The sequence below is a fragment of the Hevea brasiliensis genome, chromosome 8 (assembly GCF_030052815.1).
Source record: "Hevea brasiliensis isolate MT/VB/25A 57/8 chromosome 8, ASM3005281v1, whole genome shotgun sequence".
In the NCBI taxonomy this organism is placed as follows: domain Eukaryota; kingdom Viridiplantae; phylum Streptophyta; class Magnoliopsida; order Malpighiales; family Euphorbiaceae; genus Hevea; species Hevea brasiliensis.
The window spans coordinates 55,291,068-55,315,514 of record NC_079500.1 but is presented as its reverse complement, the minus strand read 5'-3'; the positions used below and the strand labels follow the sequence as shown (position 1 = coordinate 55,315,514).

Genomic DNA, 24,447 nt, shown 5'->3' with positions numbered 1-24,447 from the left:
TCTTTTGGGCATGGTTTCTTCAGCAAAAATGTGCCATTATAAGCCTAATTTCATGTCCAATTGGCCAAACTTCAATTGGACTACCACTGCCCAAGTTATGGCAGTGCAAAGGGACTGAAATTTCAGTCCCTATGCTGCTGTCCATAGGGCAGTTTATACTTTCACTTTACCATCCCATTTTTCAATTCTAATTAGGGTCAACCTACCTAAAATGGTCACTAATTGACCATTAAAAAGTCCTCTAACCATTTCCAAAGCTAAGTCACAATTTCACCTTTCCAAACCCTAATGTCCAAACCAATTACTCATACAAACTCAAAAATTCAACTCCATTAAACTCCAATTCATATATATGCATTAATTGACATTAATATACCAACTTAATTGCAATTAAACCATCAAAACCCTAACCCTAACTTGGCTGCCACCATTCATACATACTCCTACATAAGTTTTTTATTCAATTTCTTAACAATTTCTTATTCACTTGAACTTCCTAACATGGAATAAAAAGAAAAATGTAAGAGTTAGCACTAACCTTAATTTGAGCAGAATTTTTCCAAGCAATTCCTTCACTTTCTTGGCTTTTCTTGGTTGCCAAACACTTGTCCTTGATGTGGGTATAACTTTTTGTGAAGGAAGGATAAGGTTTTGAGGTGAGGAAGCTTAGGAAAATCAACCTTTAAAAGAAAAAAAATGGAGAGAAAGCTTCTTGATTTGGTATACGGGAATTGAAGAAGAAGAATTCAGTTTTTCCTTTCAATTTTCTGCCCATTTGACTCATTTTAATTGGTTTATGGACATGTGTCACAATGTGATTGGGTGAGAGTGCTTAGTGACATAAGCATGAGGTCAAAATTGTAATTTTAATTCATTTTTTTTTCTTTTCTTTGCTACTCATTTTCAATTCAATTTTTAGCAATATTTATTCACATTTTAGATCATAATAATTATTTACTTAACTGGACAAGTCGGCCAAAAATCACCTCTGAAGGCGAAATGACCAAAATGTCCTCCGTTTGGCTTAACGAGTCAAAATTGTCTGTACCGATTGAAAAATTTTTCTAAGTATTTTCTTGGCATTCTAATGCCATGGGAACCTCAATGACCCTTCTCTGGAGTCCCAAAAATTATTTTATAATTTTTCCCCCGGGTCTAGGGCTCCTCGTTGCGAGAACCGCAACTTCCCTCCGGTTACCCATCGCTTGGGCACCGGCTCGTTTGACTCAGTTGTATTTTATTTCTAAAATTTTTACTAAATTTTTCTTATTAATATTTAAGTTAATTAGGGTTCCTGACTTTAGTTTAAATATTTTTTCGACGTCTAGTTGTCCTGATCGACACCGGCCACCGAATAAAGAGAATGTACGGAGTGTACCGGGAGGGTGTTACAACTCTTCCCCTCTAATTTAAATTTCGTCCTCGAAATTTACCTGATGCAAACAGTTGAGGAAACTGTTGCCTCATCGTCTCTTCACTTTCCCAAGTTGCCTCCTCCGTGTTGTGGTGCCTCCAAAGCACTTTCACCAATGGAATTTGCTTGTTCCTCAACTCTTTTACTTCTCGAGCCAGGATCCGTAGAGGTTCTTCTTCATATGTCAAATCCGGCTGTATTTCAATTTCTTCTCTGGAGATGACATGTGAAGGGTCTGAGCGGTATCTTCTGAGCATGGACACGTGGAACACATTGTGGATCCCGCCCACTGTGGTAAAGCTAGCTCAGAGGCTACCGGTCCCACACGCTCAATGACTTCATATGGGCCAATGAACCTAGGGCTCAACTTACCTTTTCTTCCAAACCTCAACACTTTCTTCCATGGTGACACCTTAAGGAACACTTTGTCGCCAACCACATATTCTATTTCTTTTCTTCGTGTCGGCATAAGATTTCTCATGCATGAGGCAACCTTCAAATTGGCTTTGATTATCTTTACCTTCTCCTCATCTGCTTTCACTGTGTCCGGCCCTACCGCTTGTCTTCGCCAATTCACCCAAAGACACCGAGTTCTACATTTTCTCCCATACAAGATTTCATATGGGGCCATTTGGATACTAGCTTGGTAGCTATTGTTGTATGCAAATTCGCGCTGGGAGGTATCTATCCCAGCCTTCCTCAAACTCAATGACACAACTCCTCAAGATATCCTCAAGGACCGACAAGTATTTCACGTTATTGTTATCATTTCAATTCAATATTTGTATCAATTTCATTGGTTTCAATTATTTACCGGATTACTCTTTTCGATTGCCCATCCGCTTGAGGATGGAAAGTCTTGAAATGGAGTTGTGTACCCAAGGATTCATGCAACTTCTTCCGTAATCTCGATGTAAACCTTGGGTCTCGATCGATATGATGGAAAGTGGAATTCCATGCGCCTAACTATCTCACCGATATACACCGCTAATCTCTCTAGTGAGTAGTCATCCTAATCGGCGAAAGTGTGCCGACTTTGTCAATCTATCAACTATCACCCATGTCGCATCATGTTTCTTCCGGTGAGAGGTAGACCACTTACAAATCCATGGTGACCGATCCCATTTCCATTCGGTATGTATGCGATAGGTGAGCAAACCCGATGGAACTTGATGTTCGCCTTGACTTGCCGACATGTCAAGCATTTAGTCACATAGTCACTATGTCCTTCTTTATACTGTGCCACCAATATCGCAGCCTTGGATCATGGTACATCTTTGTACTTCCGGTGCATAGCATATACACCGTGTGTGCCTCTTTTAGAATACTGGTCTTCAATTCCCCATCATCCGTACACAGTCTTCCTTTGTGATACTGAGACACCATCCGCCTTCACCTCATAGTCGATTGCTTTTCCTCCGAGATCTTGCTCATAATAGCCATTAGCTTCTCATCCGCTTTTGCCCATCTAGTATCTCTGTCAGCAGTTTGGCCTCACTTGCAACTCAGCCAAAATAGCTCCATCTCGAACCAAAGTTAGCGGGCATCCAATGATCTCAAAGTCACAAGGATTTTCTCGCTCAAAGCATCAAGAACTACATTTGCCTTCCTGTGATGGTAATCAATTACACACTCATAATCCTTCAGAACTCAATCCATTGCCTCGTCTAAGGTTGAGCTCCTTCAGGTTGGCAAGTACTTCGTGCTTTTGTGGTCCGTGTAAATGTAGCACTTTTCACCATACAAGTAATGCCTCCATATCTTCAAGGCGAAGATAATTGCCGCAAGCTCCAAATCATGGGTAGGGTAATTTTGTTCATGTGGCCTTAGCCGTGCGGAAGCATAGGCAATCACTTTCCCCTCTTGCATCAACACACACCTAACCCATTATGAGAGGCATCACTGTAGACCACAAAGTCCTTTTTCTCGACACTGGCCGTGTTAACACCGGTGCCTCTGTCAACATAGCCTTCAACTTCTCAAACTGTCCGACACTTGTCATTCCAACAAATCGACATTCTTGTGTAACAACTTGGTCATTGGAGCAGCTATTAGGGAAAATCCTTCACAAATCTCTGTAATACCCACTAGCCCCAAAAAGCTTCGACCTCGCTTGTATTTCTGGGAGGCTTCCATTCCATCACTGCTTCTATTTTCTTGGGATCCACCCTAATCCCATCAGCTGACACTATGTGTCCAAGGAATGCAATCTCATTCAACCAAAAGTCACACTTGGACAACTTAGCATACAGCTTCTTTTCTTTCAGGGTTTGCAGAACAATCCTCAAATGCTCATCATGTTCTTCCCTGGTCTTGGAATACACCAAAATATCATCAATAAAGACCACTACAAACCGATCTAAGTGTGGATGGAAGATACGGTTCATAAGGTCCATGAATGCCGCTGGTGCATTTGTTAAGCCAAAGGGCATCACTAGAAACTCATAATGCCCATACCGGGTCCTGAATGCAGTCTTGGGCACATCTACATCCTTTACCCTCAGCTGATGATACCCTGATCTGAGATCAATCTTAGAAAATACTCCTGTTCCCTTCAACTGATCAAACAGATCATCAATTCTAGGCAACGGATATTTGTTCTTCATACCACTTTATTCAACCGCCAGAATCAATACAAAGCCTCAAAGTCCCATCCTTCTTTTTCACAAACAAAGACCGAGCTCCCCATGGTGACACACTGGGGCGTATGAACCCCTTATCAAGCAACTCTTGCAACTGAGTTTTCAACTCTCTCAATTCCGTAGGTGCCATCCTATAAGGAGCAATGGAAATGGGTGCTGTACCCGGCAATGTCTCAATAGCAAATTCGACTTCCCTTTCTGGTGGCAAACCAGGTAATTCTTCAGGAAATACCTCTGGGAAGTCTTTTACTGTGGGTATGTCACTCAGGTTTGGCTTAGCCTGCCTAGTATCCACCACATGTGCTAGGTAGGCTTCACAGCCTTTTCTCATCATTCTTCTTGCAATCGTGGTCGAGATGACATTGGACAAGAAATCTGTCCTTTCCCCCACAACTGTGATCTCATTACCCTCTGAAGTTTTTAGAGAAATTCTCTTTAATTTGCAATCAACTATTGCCTGATGACGTGACAACCAGTCCATTCCAAAGATCACGTCAAACTCATGGAAGGGCAACTCAATCAGGTCTGCCAAGAATTCATACCCCTGAATCCTTAACGGGCAACCCTTGTATACCTTGTTCACTACCACACTGTGACCCAATGGATTAGTGACCAGAATGTCTTGGTCACTCTCCCCTACCAAAGATCCCCTTTCTACGGGTAGATTGATGCAGATGTATGAGTGAGTGGATCCTGGATCCACCAATGCATGCACAGGAGTATTGTAGAGGGAGAACGTACCCCTGATGACGTCCGGGGCATCTTGCTCCTCCTAAGCTCTCAAGGAATAATTTCTGGCAGGTGGTCTGTTATCTGGCCTCTCTGCTGGCTCAGATGCGGGCCTCTGAGATGGTCCCACAGCTTCGGATTTACCAGACCTTCTACCCCTTGGTGGTGCAGGAGCAGGTCTGTCTGCTTGTGTTGGAGCAGCTGTAGTAGTTCTGCGTGGACAGTTTCTCAACTGATGCTCTGTTGACCCACACCTCAAGCAGGCACCGCCACTCTCCAACACTCCTTATGCCATCTTTGACAAGGTGGACATGCAAGATGCCGGCTGGTCCTCGAACCCCATCCTCGGAGAGCTGCCCACCGATGGTATGGATGACCTCTCCTAGGGGTAAATCGTGGCTCGGGCCTCGGGACCGACCACCGTGGTCGACCCGAACTCGTGCGGGAGGACCCTTGAACTTCTTCCCGATGCAGAGCTGAACTCGACTGACCCGGTCCCCTCTTCTGGTGTCTAACTGTTCTAGTCCACTCACTAATTCTCACATATTCTACCAATATGGCAGCTTCCACTAACTTGGTAAATTCGGTGATTCCCAAGGCAGTGAGCTGGATCTTGATGTTATCATTTAGTCCCTCTTCAAATCTCTTGCATCTTTCAGCTTCATTTGGGACTATCTCCCTTCCGTAGCGGCTTAATCGGACGAATTCTTTCTCATACTCAGCCACTGACAATTGTCTCTGCCTCAGGTTAATAAATTCTCTTCTTCTTTCTTCCAGATATACAGTACCCACATACTTCTTCTTCAACTCAGAGAGAAAGAAATCCCAAGTTACTGACTTCGTCTGCACTTCATCGACACGTGTCCCACCATCCATAGGCATCATCTTGCAAAGAAGAGATGGCAGCTTCTGTGTTTTGCTCGAGTACAGTGGAGCTGTTTTAGGACTCTGCTTGTTCTGTTCAACCAATTCTCGGCTGCAACAGAGTCATCTTCTCTCTTGCCATAGAAATCCACTACCCCAAATTTTCTTAGTCTCTCCAAGTGTGTTTTCTGCTGTGGAGCTGGTGGTGGTGGTGGTGCTGCTGGCATTACCCCAGCCATCTGTCTAAAGAAGTCGGCCATTTGTTGGAACATGGCCTGTGGAGGCTGAGCAGGCTCGCTTGAGTAAGTGAGCGCATTCTCTCATGCCCCAATCTCACCGCCGCAGTGGAGCATGACTCTCCACTTCCTCCTCAACGGCTCTCTGAGAGGAAGGATCCATATCCTATTCAAAATAAGAAAGATAAACAGATCTGCGTTAGTGTCACCTCGACTCTTACAAATGCAATGCATGGTATGGACTCAATCTAGGCCCAGAAACGCCTAAACCGTGCTCTGATACCACTAAATGTGACACCCCTTACCCGTGTACAGTATACCCGAGTAAGTAATGCCACCTGGTGTACCGGCACACTCTAATATTCCTCAATTAATTTAGACAATGCTTTTGCACATAATTTATGAAATACAAATTATTTAAACCATTTATCAAAAGTATCATTCATTTAAGGTTCCGAAAATTTTTAAGAAAATCCGGCGGAGTACCGGCTAAAAATGGAGAAAACCGTTCTTCGGAACCTGTTAAAAACACTTCCAATATTTTTATTTCATCATCTCAAACTCCAATATCATCAATAAAACTCAATATCAATATCTCGGTAATTTGTCAATTTCAGGTCTCAACAACCTTTTCATTTTTCAAAACATCCCTTTCTCAGGGTTCTCATACATAAACAACCATTAAATACTCAAATTAATACCATACATAACCATAAATCTTTATTATTTACATGAACCTCAAAATACATTACATAAATCCTAAATACATATGAGAAAATAAAAAGTTAATTACAAGATGACAAAATGGCATCTAGTGTCCTACCAATGCACTGCAGGTGACGAGGTGACACAGACACTGAGCAGAACTGTCGGATGGCCTCACCCAGTCTGTGGTCTACTGGGCTCACGATCGGGGTCTCCAGTACCTACGCGTGGCAAAAGCAATGCGCTAAGCAATAATGCTTAGTGGTGCAATAATAAAATAACAAGAAATGACAGATAGAAATATGTATTGCATGTACATGTTTTGTTTGTCATGTATTTGTATATCCATTCATTTATTTCTTCTGCATTGCTCATTTTCATTCATTTGATTGCCCAAGTAACCTACACTAGACGATCGGATCGATAACGGGTAACCGCATCGGGTACCTAGTACCTCGCCGTCACACCATCGCCACATATGCATCTCCGGTGTAATGTAGGCTAACAAGTCAGTAAATGATATCAAGCACAAGGCCAAGTCTCAATGCAAAGTCAGAATGGCTAAAAGCCATGAAATCACAGAATGGCATTTTTGCCATGTGCAGTACTGCTAACTGAACCCTATTGGCATGCCAAACTATCCAAACCAATCTTGTTAGGTATACTAGGGCATTTGAAACTCTTAAATTCGTCAATTTGTGAATTTCAACTTTTTTGGTGTTACTATTCATCATTGGTCAACAAAAATGTTGACTTTTAGCATAAAAATGTGTACATCAACTTTGGCACTCCCAACATACCACATTTGGTGTTTAAAACTTGTTGGCATTAAGTGTTTTTGCAATTTCAAAGTGTAACCCACACTAGCAGAAAATTTCAGTTTTGGTGCCCTAACTTCACTGTTCCATTGGACACTGTTACTGTTAGAATTTGAAGAAATGTAAAACATGAAAGTTGTTCCTTATTTTGTCTAGTTGAATTTCCTTTTTTGAATCACTCCATTTGGAGTTTTGTAGCTCCAGATATGGCTCAAAAACCCAAGCTGCCCGGATATGCAGTCTGCAGAATTTTACCATATCTACAGTGCATGAACAGTGACTTGAGTCACTTGGTTGAATGGGTTCTGGCCATAATTTGGGGTAGGTTCCTTCATGAAAGTTGTTTGTCTATGTCTTAACTTGTTGCTGTAAAAATTTCAGACCAATTGACCAAATCTACAGTGACTTATGGCCAAATGAACAGTTACTGTTCATTTGGCAAATTCTGCAGAGGCAGTTTCAGGGTTCCGGATTGGGGCCAAGTTTTGGTCCTCTTGCTTTGGTCTTTTGGGCATGGTTTCTTCAGCAAAAATGTGCCATTATAAGCCTAATTTCATGTCCAATTGGCCAAACTTCAATTGGACTACCACTGCCCAAGTTATGGCAGTGCAAAGGGACTGAAATTTCAGTCCCTATGCTGCTGTCCATAGGGCAGTTTATACTTTCACTTTACCATCCCATTTTTCAGTTCTAATTAGGGTCAACCTACCTAAAATGGTCACTAATTGACCATTAAAAAGTCCTCTAACCATTTCCAAAGCTAAGTCACAATTTCACCTTTCCAAACCCTAATGTCCAAACCAATTACTCATACAAACTCAAAAATTCAACTCCATTAAACTCCAATTCATATATATGCATTAATTGACATTAATATACCAACTTAATTGCAATTAAACCATCAAAACCCTAACCCTAACTTGGCTGCCACCATTCATACATACTCCTACATAAGTGTTTTATTCAATTTCTTAACAATTTCTTATTCACTTGAACTTCCTAACATGGAATAAAAAGAAAAATGTAAGAGTTAGCACTAACCTTAATTTGAGCAGAATTTTCCCAAGCAATTCCTTCACTTTCTTGGCTTTTCTTGGTTGCCAAACACTTGTCCTTGATGTGGGTATAACTTTTTGTGAAGGAAGGATAAGGTTTTGAGGTGAGGAAGCTTAGGAAAATCAACCTTTAAAAGAAAAAAAATGGAGAGAAAGCTTCTTGATTTGGTATACGGGAATTGAAGAAGAAGAATTCAGTTTTTCCTTTCAATTTTCTGCCCATTTGACTCATTTTAATTGGTTTATGGACATGTGTCACAATGTGATTGGGTGAGAGTGCTTAGTGACATAAGCATGAGGTCAAAATTGTAATTTTAATTCATTTTTTTTTCTTTGCTACTCATTTTCAATTCAATTTTTAGCAATATTTATTCACATTTTAGATCATAATAATTATTTACTTAACTGGACAAGTCGGCCAAAAATCACCTCTGAAGGCGAAATGACCAAAATGCCCTCCGTTTGGCTTAACGAGTCAAAATTGTCTGTACCGATTGAAAAATTTTTCTAAGTATTTTCTTGGCATTCTAATGCCATGGGAACCTCAATGACCCTTCTCTGGAGTCCCAAAAATTATTTTATAATTTTTCCCCCGGGTCTAGGGCTCCTCGTTGCGAGAACCGCAACTTCCCTCCGGTTACCCATCGCTTGGGCACCTGCTTTGACCAGTTGTATTTTATTTCTAAAATTATTACTAAATTTTTCTTATTAATATTTAAGTTAATTAGGTTCTGACTTTAGTTTAAATATTTTTTGGACGTTCTAGCTGACCGATCACACCACGAATAAGAGAATGTACGGAGTGTACCGGGAGGGTGTTACAGATCCGAGTGCTACGCACACACACATATATGTGTGTGTATATACATATATACATATATATATATTTATATATGTTAGATACATACATATGTGTATATATATATATATGTGTGTGTATATATATATACACATATGTATGTATCTAACATATATATATATATATACATATATATATATATGTGTGTGTGTGTGTGTGTGTATATACATATATATGTGTGTGTGTATCAAAAGGTAAAAATCAAAATCAGGGTTCTGCAATGCAGGGTAGGGGTCAAGCTCGGGCTTTCACCCTAACCCACCAGGATGCTCAGGCTTCCAATGCAATTGTGGCAGGTATTCTTCTAGTATGTTCCTATAAGGCTCATGTTTTAATAGATCCGAGTGCTACGCACACACACATACATATATATATATATATATATGCATATATATATGTGTGTATATATTTGTGTATATATATGTGTATATATATGTGTAAAACTCAATCAACACTTCATTAGGTTGAGAGTTTAAGTCTTACCAATTGTCTTTCTTAGCGAAGGATTTATAAATTTTACTATAATTTCTTGATAAGGTTGGTGGTATATTTTAACTTAAAATTGAAAAAAAGAAACTTAGATTCTCTCTCTCTCTATATATATACATATATATATATATATATATATATATATATATATATATATATATATATATATGTATTCATAAAAAAATTAATAAAAACTAATAATACTTAATAAAATTTAGTGGGTTTAATTAACCTCACCAGTAGAGTCGTAGCTTTGTTCTTAGGTAAAACTCAATCAACACTTTTTTAGGTTGAGAGTTTAAGTCTAACCAATTGTCTTTCTTAGCGAAGGATTTATAAATTTTATTATAATTTCTTAATAAGGTTGGTGGTATATTTTAACTTAAAATAATAAAAAAAAACTTAGATTCTCTCTCTCTCTCTTTCTCTCTCTTTATATATATATATATATATATATATATATATTTTTTTTTTTTTTCTTTAACTCATATATACCATAATTAGATAATTGTTAATGTAATAATCTCATTGAAACATATCAACTTATTTCTTCAACAGATAATTAAATAATTATAAAACTTTAATATACTCTAAATCAAAATTTAGTACTCTCCCATACCAAATTTTATAAAGACTCTGGAAAAAATTTTAATAGAAACATTGAATAAAATTTAGTGGGCACATTAAAAAATATATATATTCATAAAAAAATTAATAAAAACTAATAATACTTAAGAAAATTTAGTGGGTTTAATTGACCTCACCAATAGAGTCGTAGCTCTATTCTTAGGTAAAACTCAATCAACACTTCATTAGGTTGATAGTTTAAGTCTTACCGATTGTCTTTCTTAGCGAAGGATTTATAAATTTTACTATAATTTCTTAATAAGGTTGGTGGTATATTTTAACTTTAAATTGAAAAAAAAAAAAACTTAGATTCTCTCTCTCTCTCTCTATCTCTCTTTATATATACATAATATGAATGAATGAATGAATGAATGAATGAAGGGGAAACATTAACTTTATTCAAATTGTTTTTTTATTATTTATAGTATTTATAATTATATTTTTTATTATTTATTTAATTTTAGAATTTATATAAATGTAAAATTCTTATGATTTAAAATTTAATTATTTATATAATTTTAAAATTTATATAAATATAAAATTATTAATCATATTTGTATTTAAATTCCATTTAATTAAATTTTTAATATAATATAATTTAAAATAAAATTTTATAAAAATAACTTTGTGATTTATAATATTTACAAAAATCAGAATGTATTTTATTTATATAAATTACTCTTTTAACGAATCATAATGGATTTCTATCTCTATCTTATAATTATCTATGTAAAAATACTATTATATTTGAATTTAAGTAAAAGAATAAGAAATATTAGCGAAATATATAAATTCTTTTATTAAGTTTTTGAAGCTTTCTTTTATTTTATTTTCTCATTAAAAAATATTTCGTAAAATAAATATATTTTTTAATTATATATATATATATATATATTGATTTATAAAAAAATATCTAATTAGTATGTAATAATATAATAAAATTATATGAGTATAAATGTGACACCCCTTACCCGTCTACAGTGTAGCCGAGCAAGTTATGCCACTCAGTGTGTCGAAACACCAATTCATGTTTCAATTTCAATTAATCCTTTTTAATTCATTTATTTATAATTTTTGATAAATCTAAATTTTTCTGCAAATTTTATAGAAAATCCGGCAGAGTGCCGACTATAAATTGGAAAAACAGTTCTTCTGAACCTGTTAAAAACACTTCCAATAATATCATTACATTATTCTCAATCAACCTCCAATATATTCTCAAAAATTTCTCAATTCACTTCAGTATCTCAAAAATTCAATTCAATTCAAAACACAATCAACTCAATGAAAAATGCTCAATTTATTACTGAACATATTCCATAGATACTTACATCAAAAGCATAATTACATGAATTTATAATATACATTACAGAAGGTTACAAAATACAAAATATCAAAATATCAAAATGGCCTAATGTCCTACCCAATGCACTGCAATGTGAGCTGACTCTGAACTCTGAGTGCAGATATGAAGGCTCACCCTGTATGAGGCTCGCTGACTCCCCACTATGTCTCCAGACTGCGTGGTAAAAGCGACGCGCTAAGCAATTCTGCTTAGTGGTGACAATATAAAATAAAATAAAAACATGTGTACAGAATGTATGTTTACATTTTTGGGTGAACTAAGTCTCAAATGTTTATTGCAATATTATTCAATTGAAGTTTGGTAAGATTTATTAATACTGCCCGAGTAACCTATACTAGTTGACTGGACTGGATAAACGGGTAAACTGGTACTGGGTACTAAGTACCTCGGACCATCACACCATCGGTCACATTGTGTCTCCCGGTGTGCAACAGAACAGCTAATAAGCTGTGATAATTATCGGGGATTAAACCCGAGTATAACAACTCAATATCATAGCCAAAGGCTATTATGTCACAGAATGGCATGGGAAGCCATGAAATACAGAATGGCATGAAGCCATATGCAGTACTGCTAACAGAACCCTATTGGCATGCCAACCTATCCAAACCAATCACATTAGGCCTACTAGGGCATTTAACACTTTCATTTATGTAATTCTTTAAAATTGAATTTTTATGATTACTATTCATTTCATTGATCAATCAAAATGTTGACTTTTGTATTGACAATAGGTAAATTAGTTTAAATATCATCAACATACCACATTTTGCATTTTAAACTTGTTGGTATTGGTTGCCAATACCATCTCTAAGTTTAATGTGAATTGGACAAAATTTTCAGTTTTCAAGCTTTGGGTTTACTGTTCCATTAGTCATTTTTGCAGTGGGAATTTGGAAAAATGCTCAACATGAAAGTTGTTCCTCATTTTGTCTAGTTGAATTTCATTTTTTGAATCACTCCATTTGGAATTTTTTAGCTCAAGTTATGGCCTAAAAACCATAACTGGCCGGATTGGACAGATTCCAAAATTCTGGGCAAATCTGTTTCTGCCAGATTTGGTAACTCAAGTTTGGTTGGCAATTTGACTAGGTTATGGTCATAATTTGGGTTAGGTTTCTTCATGAAAGTTGTTGGTATATATGTCACCTTGTATCTGGTAAAATTTCAGGTCAATTGGACCTTTCTACATTCAGTTATGGCCAAATGACCAAATACTGTTCATTTGGTCATTTTGCCCAGGTAGATTGCAGGTCACCCGGATTAGGGCAAACTTTTGGTCAAGTTGGTTTGGTTTTCTGAGCATGGTTTCTGCACCAAAGTTGTGCCATTATGTGTCTAGTTTCATGTCCAATTGGCTTTGCACCAATTGGACCTCTATATTTCAAGTTATGGCTGCCCAAACCTGCTGGACTCATGTCCAATTCTGCAGGTCACCTAGGGCAGCCACACTAATCTCAATTCCCACAACCAAATTCACTTCATTTTTTATTCAAACCAAACCAAATGGTCACTAATTGACCATTAAAGCCTACTTCCATCATCACATGATCAAAGTCTCATTCCTCAATCCAAACCCTAACTCAACATTTCAAAACCATGCATTATCATTGCATTTATCAATTCCCTTATGAGATACTCATTAAGGGCAGCCATACTAGCATGTTAACTCCCCAAAAATCATCACCATCTTACCCTAACCATGGCTGCCAAAATTTAGGGTTAGCATACCAATGGTGTTTCATCAAATTTCTTTGTCATTTACACAGATTTATAGTTCTTAAACGTGAAATTAAAGTGAAATTCAAGGTTTAGGTCACTAACCTCTTAGGGAGCTAATCCAAAGCTTGCAAGAACTCTTTCTTTTTAATTCTTTTTGCTCCCAAAAGCTTTACTAGGATGTAAGAACAAATTTTTATGTTGCTAGGTTAGGGTTTTATTGAGAAAAGACTAAGGAATTCAAGCTTTGCAAGCATGAAAATGGAGGAGGGAAAGGAGGAGTGTGGGTCGTCTCTTTTGGGAAGATGAGTAGCTGCAGAATTTTTTCTAGAATTGTCTCTTTTTCTGCCCAATTTATGTATTATAAATGTCTTCCTTTAATTTGATTGGCCATCCCTTTTTAATTACCTCATGCTTACATAAGCATGAGGTAATAAATCTAATTTTCTTTTCATTTCTTATCTAATTAATTTCAATTAAATTTTTAACAACATTTAGTCATATTTTATGTTATATAAATTATTTATTTAACTAGACAAGTTGGTCAAAAATCATCTCTGAAGACGAAATGACCAAAATGCCCTCCGTTTGGCTTAACGGGCCAAAATTGTCTGTACCGATTGAAAAAATTTTCTAAGTATTTTCTTGGCATTCTAATGCCATAAGAACCTCAATAACCCTTCTTTGGAGTTCCAAAAATTATTTTATAATTTTTCTCCCTGGTCTAGGGCTCCTAGTTGCGAGAACCGCAACTTCTCACTAGGTTACCCATCGCTAAGGCACCGGCTCATTTAACTTGGTTGTATTTTATTTCTAAAATTTTTGCTAAATTTTTCTTATTAATATTTGAATTAATTATGATTCCTCACTTTAGTTTAAATTTTTTTTTTTCAGACGTTCTAGCTGTCCGAACCGACACTGGTCACCGGAACAGTAGAATGTTCGGAGTTGCTACAGGGAGGGTGTTACAATAAAATTTTTAAATAATATATAATTATCATACCAAGGATATAAAATAAATTACATATAAAAGAAATATTTAAATAGATAAATATATGATATTTAAAAAATTATTAACATGCTTGAAATTAATTATAAAATTAATATAATTAATAGGATGAATAGAATTTATAATACTGATTTTTTATTTTAAAATGATATGTAACACCCTCACTTTACATAGTCCGTACATTCGACTACTCCGGTGACCTAATGTCAGTCCGGAAAAGTCAGGATGTCTGGAATTACACTTCAGTGATAGTAAACAGGCATAAAATGATGAAATAAATAAAAAAAAATACAAAAAAAATTAAAGAAAAATAAAAGAGAGAAAGTGAAACTAAGTTAAACGAGCCAATACTGAAGCGATGAGTGACTGCACCCGGAAGTTATGGCGCAGGCAATAGCTGACCCCGGGACCGCGGGGAACCCTCAGAATTAAGTTTTGAGACATAATTAAAGACTTATTGAAGTGTAATTGACATTAGAAATGTCAAAGAAAAATTAATGAATTAGTACAAATAAAAACGAAAAATCAAGAAACCAACAAAAATCGATGTTATCAAAAATTGAGAATACAAACCGAATAGGGGCATTTTAGTCATTTGACACCTAGAGTTGACTTTTGACCAAAATGTCCATGAAAAATAAGTAGTATTAAATTTTAAAAATCACATGAAAAATGAAATTATATAGAAAATGAAATTAAGAGAAATTATGGGGTGTAAATTGCAAATAATGGAAACTTAATTATTTAAGTAATATTTAAATGATTGAGTGGAGGTATAAAAGGCCAAGTGGACAGCATATCCCACTAACACACTCATCTTCATCTTCCTCACCTCATAGTCGAATTCTATTTCTCTCATATTCTCTAAGGTTCCTTTCCTTGCTTCATTAAAGTTTCACTACAAGAAAATTAATATTTAACGAGAGGAAAAATCATCGTTAAAAGTTAAAAAGTAGTTGTTAATAATAATTAACAAACACAAAAGTTGATCGTTAAGTCGTTGTTATAGGCTCTGTCGTTAAAAAGTTTAACGAAGACTTTATATAACTCGTCGTTGATACTAATAACGATGACACAATAAGCGATCGTTAAAATTATAGTATTAACAACTATTTTAGCCATCGTTAATGTTATTAACGACGGAGAAAATGGTAATCAAATTTAAATTAAAAGATCGTTATTTTACAATGTAACGGCCTCTAAAAACTATTAACGATGAAAAAATTAGTCGTTAAAAAATATTAACAGCAGCAAATAATGCTCGTTAATGGTTATTAACAATTAAAAAAAAATGCGTTAAAAAGGATTAACGAGAGCAAATGATGATCGTTAAAAACTACTAACGATAGTAAAAAGTAGTCATTGAAAAGAGCAAATGATGATCGTTAAAAACTACTAACGATAGTAAAAAGTAGTCGTTGAAAATAATTGAGGATGAACATTAAAAATTAATAATAACGATGCAAAATGGTCGTTAAAAATGATTAACAACTATAAAAATAGTTGTAAAAACATATTAACAATAACAAAAAGAGGTGATTAACAATCAATATGAATACAAAAATATCATTAATGATGATGATTTAATTGTGTTAACTTTTAAAACTCTAAAAAATTTAATAAGCAATTAATAATAATAAATAATATGCTTCATAAGTAAAAAAACATTCATACATCAATATGAAAAATGTCATAACCGTCTCAAATGTCGGTTTAATATTAATTATTTACACTTAATTTGTTTATGTCAATAAGGAAATTATAAATACGTGAAGGCTGCAATAAAGTTCAACAATATCTTCCAAGTTACTTTTGAACACCTTCACCCAAAAAAGTTACTTCAATGCTTTCACTATTTGCCTAATCACATCTGCACCAAAATATAAAAATATAATTAGATTGCAACAACTATAAAAATCCTCTAATAGCTTGAAATGAGTTTTACATTTAACTTAAAATTTATTAATATTTTATTTCTAAACAGTTTAAGTATAAATATCAAATAAAAAATTCGACAAAATTCCGTTTGTATTTTGAACATTTTCAAAATTTCAAACAAATAATTCAAATTTACAACTTGCATAAAACATAAATTCAAAAATATTCATCAACTTCCAATCCAATTTCCGTGCTCTTTAATTAAATTATATACATTTATCTTCAATAAATATATAAATGTATATAATAGTGAATATTATATTTCCATTTATAAATGTACAACTTAAAATATGACATATATTAAAAATAATATAAAGAATATAGTAGATGAAAAAGAAGATAATTTACCTTATCACAATCATGTAGATTGATTTGTAGATAGCGAAGTTCTAGATGGAGCATTAGAGTATTGGCTCAATAATAAGTCCTCCAGGTGTTTCATCCTAGTTTCTACTTCAGACAGACGATCCTTAAGCAATCGATTCTCCTCTTGAAGGCCAACATTGGAACGAGATTTCTTAACTTCTTTTGCCTTTATTCCACCCCCATAACCAATAACTTGATCACGATTTTGTGTTTCAAAACATTGTTCTACTACCTCCATATGAGACAAAGAAGGGTTGGATTGGATGACATCACGTATTTGATCGTATAATAATTATGATTAATCAATGACACAAATATAATAATTTATAAAAAGAAACAGATTTGCAATAAAAGTAATATAACATACATATTTCTCTTGAACATTAGAGTTAACCAAATTTGCACCCTTCTTATGAGTTTCAAAGAATATAGTTCCAATATCTGGTGGATTACCATCCTTGCCTCCCTTTACAAAATACAATATTGTTACACAATAGCATAATATATTTAATCTCCAAAATGCAAAAGTATGAAAAAATTTCACTAATATTACCAAATTATAGATAATTTGTCTGTAAGGTTTGCTACCAGTACGATGAAGCATAGTTAAATTTTTCCTATTTTTAGAGTTTCGAACACTTGTTTTCTACATTAAAAAAAGTATTTAAAAACATTATATTAACCCTTTTAAAAAATAATAAAACTAAAGATAAAAATACTTATATTTAATTTACATAATTTTTAATATTAGTAAAATAAAATGTCATACCTTAAATTTTCTGGTGCAAAAATGATTCTTAACTAACTACTCCCAATCTTCTTGATGCATCCCTTGAGGAACATTTTTCAACATCTCTGGAAAAGAACCACAAGGCTTTATATTGTGGCGTTTCAAATGCCCTCTCCAATTATTCCATAAATGATTCATATGCTCTAAAGTCTTTTCTTGATATAGCTCAATGTCAAAATTTCTAAATTTCTCCTATAAAAAAAAAGAATGAATAAATAGATGCAAATTAAATTAATCTAATGTTTTATTGAAAGTAAAGGTAGCTTAACTGAATCCCACATATGATCTTTTGCATCTTCTCCAATTTGCTTCCATGAGTGCACTCTTATTGGACAAATATTTGGGTCACGCACTATTTTGCCCAAATGTCTTGACCATTCTGCATGATTTTCTCCAACAACTCGATTATTATAAAAAACTACATCCAGTTTCTCTCCATCCTTAAGTGCTACAATCTTTTTACCCTTATTCATTCCTCTTATTTTTCTCTTTTTTTGTATAGTGGAAATACCTAAATAAAAAAGTCTCTAGAACTTCATTAATAATATAGAAATAATGCATCAATAATAAATATAAATTATTAATAATACATATGACAATAATTATTTGAACCTTCTTGTGTTTCTTCCTGAGCTGGATTGTTATTACTTTGATGTTGCCTTGTTGTATTACATTGCATAGTATCAAAATCTATCAATATTAAAAATAAAAATTAATTATTAATGTAAACTAAATTCATAACCCTGAATGAAATAGAAAAATAGGAGTTGAACCTTCATGCACTTGTTCAGGTATTTGTTCTTGTATTCCACCATCTTCTTCCCTATGATCAACATCTTGAACAAGAGAGATGTCATTATGTGGCTCTAACGAACAACATGCAATTGATGCAGTTTGACTTTGTGTGGATGTCATAGGTAAAAATGATCTTGATCGATGTCCATGTCCCCTTACCCTTCTTAATGCACCCGGTGGTATAAATGAACTCTTCACTATATTTGTCCTAGGTCCTTTCTTTTCTTGTGACCCCATTTCTAGCGTCATTTACCTAGAATATTAGCACATCAAATATATGTGAATTTTTTTTCAAACCAACAAAATATATCATGACATAAATAAATAAGGGAAACAACATAAATAAAATATGGAAAAAAGACAAAATGAAATGTAAACTATATTGAATAACTTAATTACACATAAACATCCAAAATAAATTATGTATATATTATAGAGTTTATTTTGAAAAGAAACATTATACACTAGCATTCAAACAATAATAATTAAATAAACTTCAAGATCCATGTTTTCTTTTCTTCTGTGTTGAAGATATATCAATTATTTGTGGCTCTATATTCATCCTCTTCCAACTAATTTGGTCATTTGCATCAACTATAGTTGTTTCTCTATATTCAAGATTGACAGATTCATCAGATTGATATGCTTCACCTAATTGATTCAAATCAACGGGGTCAATGTCTTCTTCTAATGGGATGTCATAGGAATCTCGAGGATGTGCCTTTATCACACAATGCCAGCCTTTGTGAATATTGTCTGGAACATAAAAGACTTGTGATGCTTGGTTAGCTAAAATGAAAGGTTCATTTGTTTTCAAAGTTCGTTTACAGTTAACACTAACACCCCCCCCCCCCCCCCCCATATTTATCAATCTTAACCCCCCTCACTCGATCACTCAATCATAAACATCCCACCAATTATAATGAAATAACACCACACGTCTTCCTCCAAGATATTGCAATTGAATACTGTCAGTTAAGACACCGTAGTAATCTATGTTGTTAACTTCATCACCAATATCTCCAATTACAACAACTCCACTATTTTGTGTCCTCAAACCTTGGTCATGATATTCAGTATGAAACCTATATCCATTGACAATGTAACCATAAAAAGATGTCACATATCAAGCAGGACCACGTGATAATGAGAGTAAGGCTCCCATCATTGGACTTGAGTCATTTTTATGCAACCATGCAACCTATAAAAAAAATTTGTTTGAAAAAGTGAAAAATCAATTCCTAATGGTTACAAACAATTGAAATAATTAATTACTCAAAATACATACAAAACTTAAAGTGTACTTACTTTCGTCTTAAACCATCTAACAAAATTTTTATTCCATTGACCTTCTGACATACCTACTAAATTGGTTGCTGGCAATTGTGAATACTCTCTAAGAGGCAAAAAAAAAAAAAAAAAAAGAGGATTATAGGCGATTATGATCAATAAAAAAAAAAAAGAGTAAATACAATATGAATAAACAAAAAAAAATCATACTCGATGTATGGCTGGACTTCATCACAATTCTTTAATACATAAATATGAGCTTGCTCCCACTCCTGTGTATCAAGATCATGAGTTTTACTAGCACCTAATCCTCGTCCTACTTTGGAGAAAATTGATAAGCCTCCTTTATTTTTATTACTGCCACCATCATAGTTGCGCTCCATTCGATTGAACTTTGTCTCAATGCCATGCAAGCACCTTGAGCAAAGAGTAATGCACTGATTTGCAATGTATGCCTCTACAATTGAACCCTCTACACAAGCTCTATTACGAATACATGACTTAAATGAATATAATGCTCGTTCTATTGGGTACATCCAATGATATTATACTGTTCCACCAATTTTAGCTTCATTAGCCAAATGCATAGGCAAATGCACCATAATGTCAAAGAATGATGGTGGAAAGATCATTTTTAGCTTGCAAAGAGTTATAGGAATTTGCTTTTCTAATTGCTCCAATACATCCACCTTTAATGACTTTGCTCCTAAATGAGTGCAGAACAATGATAGCTCTACAAGTGTTTCATATACTACTTTTGGAAGTAAACCACGTACTGCAAGAGGAAGTATATGTAATAGAAGAACATGACAATCATAACTCTTTAATCCTGATATTTTACTCTCTTTCATGTTTACACAAAGAGAAATATTGGATGAAAATCCATCTGGAACTTTTAACTGCTTCAAGAATTGGCAAAGCCTGTATTTTTCTGTAAACTGTACAATGCTGGAGGTATCACAACTTTATTCCCCTGTTGTATTGGGTGTAACTCTGGCCTTATATTTAATGCTTGCAATTCAAGGCGAGTTTTGATGCTATCTTTAGTTTTTCCCTTTATGTTCATGATTGTCCCTAGTATATTATGGCATATATTCTTTTCAATGTGCATGACATCTAAGTTGTGGAGTAGTAACAAGGTCCTCCAATATGGAAGGTCAAAGAATATACTCTTTTTATTCCAATTGTCCCCCCTGCCATCATGTGAGATTGCTTTCTTCATATGAGGAGCCTTAGTTAATATGACCCCTTCAAGATTTTTCACTTGATCAAGTATATCATCTCCTAAAAGTGGCTTGGGTGGTAACCCTCGCTCCCTTGTGCCATCAAAAGTTTTGTTATCATTTCTCCATTTGTGATTAAGAGGAAGATATCGTCGATGACCCATATAACATTGTTTGCCTCCATTGGCCAACCTCATCCAACAGGTGTCCTTATTACTATAAGGACAAGCCAACTTTCCCTTAGTACTCCAACCTGATAAGTTCCCATATGCAGGGAAATCATTGATAGTCCATAGTAAAACTGCATGTAACTTGAAATTCTGTTGTGCATATGCATCAAATGTATCAATGCCAGTTTCCCATAACTCTCTTAATTCTTCTACTAAAGGTTGAAGATAGATATCAATTGCATCTCCGGGACCCTCAGGACCTGGAATAAGCATTGATAAAATAAAATTTGATTGTTTCATGCACATCCAAGGTGGCAAATTGTATGGAATGAGTAAAACTGGCCAAACACTATATGGCATTTTTGAATTGGCAAAAGGTTGAAATCCATCACTAGCAAGGCCTAGTCTCACATTGCGAGAGTCTGAGGCAAAATTTGGATGTAGTTTGTTAAAAGAAATCCATGCCATTGAATCAGCAGGGTGTCTCATCACTCCATCATCTACCCTCTTATCTTTATGCCATCTCATCAAAGACGCTGTCCTTGTGGACATAAACAATCTTTGAAGTCTTGGCTTTAGTGGAAAGTAACGCAAAATTTTTTTTGGTATTCTCTTCCCATTGGTTTTAACCTTGTCCTCCCCATTATATTTATTAGTCTTCCATCTAGAATAGCTACAAATCTTACAAAATCTAGCCTCTCATCCTCTTTCCAATATAACATGCAATTATTTACACATGCATCAATTTTTTTGTATGAGAGACCAAGATCTTGAATTACTTTCTTTGCATCATAATACAATTGTGGCAAATTAGATCCTTGAGGTAATAATTCATCTTTCAATAATTGCAACAACATAGTAAATGACTCATTACTCCATCGACCAAGGCTCTTGATATGGAGCAATTTGACTAAGCAAGATAACTTTGAGCTCGTAGAACCTTGGTATAATGGTTGCTCAAAATCTCTTAGTAACCTATAGAATTTATTCGCTTCCTCATTCGGTTCCTCTTTATGAATATCACAAGGGAAGATATCCGTATCCATGTCATTTGTATCTTGACCACAAAACTTTGGATACAAATCCCTCAAAATGTCATGCATCTCATTGCTAGGCTCATCTTCACTTTTTTGAACACTTTCTAAATTAGATTCAGATTCACCTACCCTTTCTCCATGGTGATACCAAAATGTATAATTACGTATTATTCCATACACCCTGAGGTGTGTCCCTACCACTTCTCGTGTGGCAGAATATGTGTTACTACACTTGACACATGGACAATGTACTTCCCCACGCCTCCTAGTTTTCTTAAAAGTATAGTCTAAAAATTCCTCAACCCCACGTAAATATACATCATTAAGACTATCACCAACAAGATCCATCCATCCTTTACTAGGAGCCATTATCTAATAAATTGATTGTAACACCCCTCACCCGACTACAGTGTAGCCGAGCAAAGTGTGCTACATTCGGTGCCGGAGGACCCTATCTTATCTTACTTTATTCCTTTCATAATTTGATCTCATTATATTTTAATATTAATTATTTTTCGACAGAGAAACCAGCGGAGTTTCCCCTATTTTATTACCAGTTGACGTATTTTACTATTTACCTGTTTGAAAGTTTCAATAATATTTTACAAATAACATCTCATCAATTATTTCATAACCATCTCATAATTTACATCTCATTCATATATCTCAATTTCATATTCATTTCCATGCATTATCTATATATTTCAAATCTGTCTTCGAATCCATACAATCTCATTCATGCTCAAATCACATAAGTAAAATTTTCAAATTTCTTTAATTTACATAATTTCATAATTTACATGATATATAAATTAATTACATATGAAAAAACTAATTTATTAAATTACATTACATTTCTATTAATTACCTGCTCATAATCTACATTATAATACAATATCTAGCATTTTATACTAAATACAAAATATGATCTATATGGGCCCTATCTACATGCATTGCTGAGGAGGTGACAACCTTGAATACTCCAGCCACTTCTGCAGATCTGGACTCCAAAAATCTTAGTCAAAGTACCTGCGCGAGGAAACAAATCCATCGCGCTAAGCATTGCTGCTTAGTGGTGCAATAATAGAACAAGGAAATAATATACAAATAAAGATAGAAATAAAACATCATTCAAATAATTAAGATCTATTTATACTTCACATGCGGTTTCTAAAATTTAATATGTTTTATCCTAATTTAGTCTTCTTTGGAAGCGTTTATTTCGCCAATGTACAGTAATAATGTGCAAGAAAAAAAAATGATCTGAAAATAATAAATTTATGCTTATATTATTATATAAGTCTCATTTGCAATATTTATTTATTTTATAATTTTCTTTGCTAATCTTTTAGCATTTTCCCAATACTTGCTAGGTTGTCTCAGATTATCTCATAATAAGTAAATTTTAATATCTGTCCAGTTCATTTCGATTCTTTCTAATAAATAACTATTCTAATTTATTTTAGGTCATCTTATTCATTTATTTTATTTAATTTCTAATATTTTAAATTGCTAATATTCTTAACTTATCTCAATAAATTTCACTGCCCAAGTAACCTATGACAGGCTGACTAAACTGGATAACGGGTAGTTGGCACTAGACACCTTATGCCTCGGGCCGTCATACCATGGGACGCGGAACGTCAACCACGTATGCAGTCAGTATGGCTAAAAAGCCATGATAACACATAATCGGGCATAAAAGCCATGAATGTTGGCATAAAGCCATGAATGCGGGCATAAAGCCATGAATACAGGCATAAAGCTATGAATACAGGCATAAAGCCTTTCGCAGTATTGCTAAAACAATACCCTATTGGCATGCCAAACTATCCAATCTGACACACATGTCTAGGCAATACAAGGGCACATAATATCATTAAATATTAATATATTGTATTTTATGACTTCATTATTTCATGATAAATTTCGATTATAATTCATACATTCATTTGATCATTTATATGATCACAATTCACATCAATTATCCTTTTATACCATTGTACTCAAAACATTTTTCTTTTCTCATTTATACATTCAAGAATCTACTCATGTAATTACAATTTTTATATTTCAAGTTGAGTTATTAATATGTTATGAATTCCATTTGTGATGGGCATATAAGCCCTAACTAATTATTCACATCAATTTGGTGACTTATTTTTCATATTTCAAGTAATCCATAAATATTTCATGGATTTCAAATTTATGGCCTTAATTTCTTTTTAACAATTTTGACTAGGATGCATAGTCCACATTTGTCATACAATTCTAAGCATTTAAGCTTAGAATTGGTTCTAGGTATT

At 34.4% G+C, this 24,447-nt stretch overlaps 1 protein-coding gene and 1 long non-coding RNA gene across 2 annotated transcripts; both read right to left on the bottom strand.

The window, feature by feature from the left end:
- Positions 1–6,454: 6,454 nt before the first annotated feature.
- Positions 6,455–8,759, bottom strand: LOC131182522 (uncharacterized). The gene is made up of 2 exons (XR_009150803.1): positions 8,450–8,759; positions 6,455–6,811 (listed from the first exon to the last, which is right to left on the bottom strand). It is a non-coding gene; the product is annotated as an uncharacterized LOC131182522 (long non-coding RNA).
- Positions 8,760–18,917: 10,158 nt separating this feature from the next.
- LOC131182131 (uncharacterized) lies at positions 18,918–22,510 on the bottom strand. The gene is made up of 8 exons (XM_058150779.1): positions 21,735–22,510; positions 20,882–21,645; positions 20,311–20,486; positions 19,922–20,211; positions 19,730–19,817; positions 19,615–19,622; positions 19,361–19,506; positions 18,918–19,210 (listed from the first exon to the last, which is right to left on the bottom strand). The coding sequence occupies exons 1-8, from the start codon at positions 22,508–22,510 to the stop codon at positions 18,918–18,920; spliced, it is 2,541 nt and encodes an 846-aa protein (XP_058006762.1).
- Between the last annotated feature and the right edge of the window lie 1,937 nt (positions 22,511–24,447).

Bases quoted from the DNA above. Each gene is read 5' to 3' on its own strand.
- LOC131182131 (XM_058150779.1), bottom strand. From the start codon at position 22,510: ATGGCTCCTAGTAAAGGATGGATGGATCTTGTTGGTGATAGTCTTAAT. The intron at 20,487-20,881 runs GTATATTCTTTG...TTCCTCTTGCAG, and splicing joins GGACAATTGGAATAAAAAGA to TACGTGGTTTACTTCCAAAA. The intron at 19,818-19,921 runs GTATGATTTTTT...TTTGCCTCTTAG, and splicing joins GAAGTCCAGCCATACATCGA to AGAGTATTCACAATTGCCAG.